At 44.4% G+C, this 4,410-nt stretch overlaps 1 protein-coding gene across 1 annotated transcript; it reads right to left on the bottom strand.

The window, feature by feature from the left end:
• Nucleotides 1-2,893: 2,893 nt before the first annotated feature.
• ctxn2 (cortexin 2) lies at nt 2,894-4,042 on the bottom strand. Its single transcript, XM_053499701.1, has 2 exons — nt 3,956-4,042; nt 2,894-3,192 (listed from the first exon to the last, which is right to left on the bottom strand). Exon 2 carries the CDS (start codon nt 3,134-3,136, stop codon nt 2,894-2,896), a length of 243 nt encoding a protein of 80 aa, XP_053355676.1. The 5' UTR covers nt 3,137-3,192; nt 3,956-4,042.
• Between the last annotated feature and the right edge of the window lie 368 nt (nt 4,043-4,410).

The following is a 4,410-nucleotide window of genomic DNA, read 5'->3' as shown; positions in this document are numbered from 1 at the left end:
TCAGCGTCTGCAGTGACACCTGAGAGATCATGACTTTAGTGCAGTGATGTGAATCGATTCGATGCTTTTCCTTCTGCGTTTAAGGACATTAATATCTATTAAGACGACACACAGATACGTGCGCACTTTCTGAATCGCTGAACTGCTCGAGTCACACAGCATCATCACTTTTATTCTGTCACAGTCAGTGTGTTTATCCTGCAGGGACTCACCACTCTGTTTATAACTCTAATGCTGCTCGGAAGGAGAAACAGAGAGAATACAGTTATTATTGAGCAGCTGTACAATAGATTGTGTGTGTGTTCCAGTGATCTTAACTCAAAAGAAGAAAGTTTCAACTCGAAATTTAGTCATTTCACATCTCCAGTCTAACGAGCTACAGAGTGAGAAAATCATCGTTAGTCAGCAGCTGGACGGGCTCGTGGATGAACAGAGTGAACACCGAATCTGTGTATCTACACTGATCGAAAGTTAATGTGTGTGTGTGTGTGTGTGTGTGACCTGAGATCCCATTAGTCTACAGTACACTCTGACATCTAATCACAAACACAAAGTGATTTTATTCCACACAACAAAGACAAACCCACAGTATAACACACACACACACACACACACACACACACAGATCTGTAAAAGGTGCTGTACATCACTGCATGAAGGCACAGAATCTGACAGTGACAGCACTAAAGCACACACAGTGATAAAGTGCAAAGAAAACAGCTGGCTGTGTCCCAAACACCAGTCGCCTAAATAACCATATGTAATAAACACACTCCGTCACACGCTGTGTATGAACACTTCAGCTTCAAATCACCAACTAGAACAAAGTGTGTGTTTTCTGGATTTTTTTTCCTGTTTGTTATAGCGAGTCATGAGCTCTAGCATTAGGGACGGAGACGTTTCTCTCCATCTCTGTCACGTCTACATGAAGGTTAGAGGATTACAACTTCTCCTCACTGTCATGTAGAGAGACAGAAACTCTCTCTGTCTCACACACACACACACACACACACATTAATATAATATTAGCTACACACAGCACTAATAAAGTATGCTTTTGGATTTTTGTAAACACACTACAGATACACACTTAGAGCTCTAGACAGTCTGAGCTGCGTCTCCGTGTCTCCGCACTTCGTTGTTTTTCGGCCTAATGTAAACATGTGCGATGCAGACAGGACAGAACTGCAGAGACTTTTTCCTTCCTGCAATAATCCGATGTAAATAAACCTCGTTTACGGTCCGTGGTCAGAAAGCTCAGGTCTGATGTTCACATGTGAGGAACCCCTGCACAGCGGTATCAGACGTGCACACCGTCCTCCGTCTGACACGTGAGTGTATAATCACACAGACCCCATATTAAACTTTATACCCTGTTTATAGTGGTTTTAATGCACTAAAGCATTAAGACTGCAATAATATCTGATTATTAGTATTCATCTCTGATCTCATCTCCACAAAACAAAACCAGAGCAACAAACTCGAGGAACTCCAGAAGGTCCGTTATTTCCACAGGTTTGTGTTATAGCTGGGTGGAGATTGTTCATCATCGTTCCACAAGCAGGTCGTAGATAAGCTCTGTTCTGTATGTGGATCAGGGCAGATCGCTCCAGGTGTGTTACGCCCCCCTGTGGCACAGCATTTTGTTTGGTCAAGTGTATCTTTAATTGTAGTGTACATTTAAAAACCTCGGCTTGTTGGTAGCTTTCGTGTGATGGGGTGTGTGTGTGTGTGTGTGTGTGTGTGTGTGTGGCAGGGTGGATGGTGGTTATTTCATTCTGTATCCATTCTGTATTATATTAATTCATTCTGTACCTCTCACACTGCTACAGATTAAGACATGTGTGTGGTTTCAGATGTAAGGGTATAAGTGCAAGGCGTTGTCAGATAGAGGTCTAGTCCAAAGCAGAGTGGTAAAATGAGCTAAAGATCAAAGGTGTGGTGTCAGATATGGGCGTGGCCTTTAGAAGTGTCCATGTCAAGTCGTGGCTTTTAGTGAGAATCTCTTCTCAAATAAGGAAGTTTCTGCTAACAGTCTTTAGATAAAGCCGTGGCATCTTTAATGGTGTGATCCCAGATAAGGCTTGGATCTTAGGCAAGGGTGTGGCCTCAGTTAGGGGCATGGTGTCAGGAAAGGGTGTGGTGTCAGGTAGGGGTGTGGTGTCAAATAACAGCACAGTGTCAGGGAGGGGTGTGGTGTTAGGTGAGGTCTTGATGTCAGATAAGGGTTTGGTTTTAGGTAGAAATATAGTTTTTGATAGGGGTTAGGTGTCAGGTAAGGGTGTGTGTCAGGTGAGGGCGTGTTGTCAGGTGAGGGCGTGGTGTCAGGTTAGGGCGTGGTGTCTGGTGAGGGTGTGGTGTCAGGTGAGGGTGTGGTGTCAGGTTAGGGCGTGGTGTCAAATTTAGTTTTAGGTAGGGAAATGGTTTCTGGTAGGGGTTAGGTGTCAGGTCAGGGTGTGTGTCAAGAGAGGGCGTGGTGTCAGGTTAGGGCGTGGTGTCAGGTAAGGGTGTGGTGTCAGGTGAGGGTGTGTGTCTGGTGAGGGCGTGGTGTCAGGTTAGGGCGTGGTGTCAGGTAAGGGCGTGGTGTCTGGTGAGGGGGTGTGTCTGGTAGGGGCGTGTGTCAGGTGAGGGTGTGTGTCAGTTCTAAGATCTAAGATCTTAGAATCTGGTTATGGAGGGTTTGTGTAAGTGCTAAGGAAACACTATGATGTGCAGGATGGGGGAAGGGGTGCCCTCTAAGTTCATTGTTGGAAGTGCAATAGAGGACAATCTCATGAAAGCATTCAATCTCACACACAGGACGTGGCCTCAGGTAAAGGCATTACTTCAGGACGGGTGTGTATTTACTTATAAGCATGATGAAAGATAAGAGATCTGATACAGGGACATGTCCTCAGGTAAGGGCATACTCAAACGTCCCTTTCTCAAGCCCCTCCAGTCCGTCTCCCCAATGCGAGGAGGGCATGCTGCTGTAAGGGTCCAGGAGGATCCGGAAACAACGAACAATCAGCAGGGCAAGAAAGACCAACAGCATCAAGACGAAGGCGAACACGGTCTTCTGTTCCAGAGTCAGAGTGTTTACCATCATCTCACTCCCGCTCACAAATGAGTGGTTATAATGCACACTGTACATCATCACCACATCCACAGTTCATCCTGAGAATGTCGAGGAGCTCAAAATCAAAAGAGTTCCTGGAGGAAGAAGAGAGGAACCGCAAACATTATCCTTACAATCACTAGCAAGTCAAAAGGAACATGATTATAACTGATTCTGTCTTAGTCCCGGTGCCAGTCTCAGCTTTTAACCAGTCACCAGTCCCTGTCTCCTCTTTTAACCAGTTTCATTCCCAGCCTTTCTCCAGTCCCAGTCCCAGCTTTTAACCAGCTTCATGTCCCATGATCAAATCCTAGTCCATGATTTAGCCTCTTTTTTATGATGACATGACTGTAATATAACAGGAAGGGAAACGAACACTATGTCTCTCTCTCTCTCTTTCTCTCTCTCTCTCGCTCTCCATCTGGCAGCCACATGACTGTTGGGACTTAAATAGGAAAAACACTAAATTCAGTGGTCAGTGAGGACAAAAACACCAATTTTAATAATATTTAATGATTTCTGAGACTGCATTAATAAGTGCTGTATTAATGTATAACAGTCATGGTCTTCTATAAAATACAAGAAGATTATTATTTAAGATTCATATTTCTCTGTTGCTCCAGGCTTCTCTGAAGTCACAGCGTTTTCCTGTCTCACACCGACAAAAGTCAAAATGCTAATCAGCCATATTCAGTTAATCAGGATCACAGACATGGACCCTGTCACAGGAGCAGCAGGCGTTTATCTCCAGATAACAAATTACATTTACAATCTGAGCTGCATCCTGAGCGACTTTAGCACCGCGGCTAATGAGAGAGAGAGAGAGAGAGAGAGAGAAACACAACATCGCTGCTGTACCTGTTGCACGGATGCTGAAAAACACGCTGACATCGAGCATCTGCTGGGAAAACGAGGGATAGAGGAAAAGGACATCACATGAGGAATGAATTGATATTTCCATCACAGCAGTGAGAGTGAGCGAGAGAGAGAGAGAGAGAGATGAGGAGAGATGTTTCAGGAGAAGCGAGTAAGGATGAGCAGCAGGTGGGAGAGGGAGAGAGAGAGAGAGAGAGGGGAAAAGCGAGTGATTTGATGTTGAATGTGTTGCAGTGCGGTATGTTTTAAATGTGAGTGTGTGTTAGACGTGAGTGTGTGTTTGTTGTGACTGTATATTTGATGCGAGTGTGTGTTAAATGTAAAAAATTCTAATTTCTATTTTTCACGTACATGACCATACACAGTGTGATATGCAGTGAAAGGCTTATACGACTGCCTGTGACAGAAAAAAGAAAGGATTAAATAGAATAAGAAGG

The sequence above is a fragment of the Clarias gariepinus genome, chromosome 7 (genome assembly GCF_024256425.1).
Source record: "Clarias gariepinus isolate MV-2021 ecotype Netherlands chromosome 7, CGAR_prim_01v2, whole genome shotgun sequence".
NCBI lineage: Eukaryota > Metazoa > Chordata > Actinopteri > Siluriformes > Clariidae > Clarias > Clarias gariepinus.
Note: the sequence above shows the minus strand (reverse complement) of the source record. Positions and strands in the feature narration are given on the sequence as shown.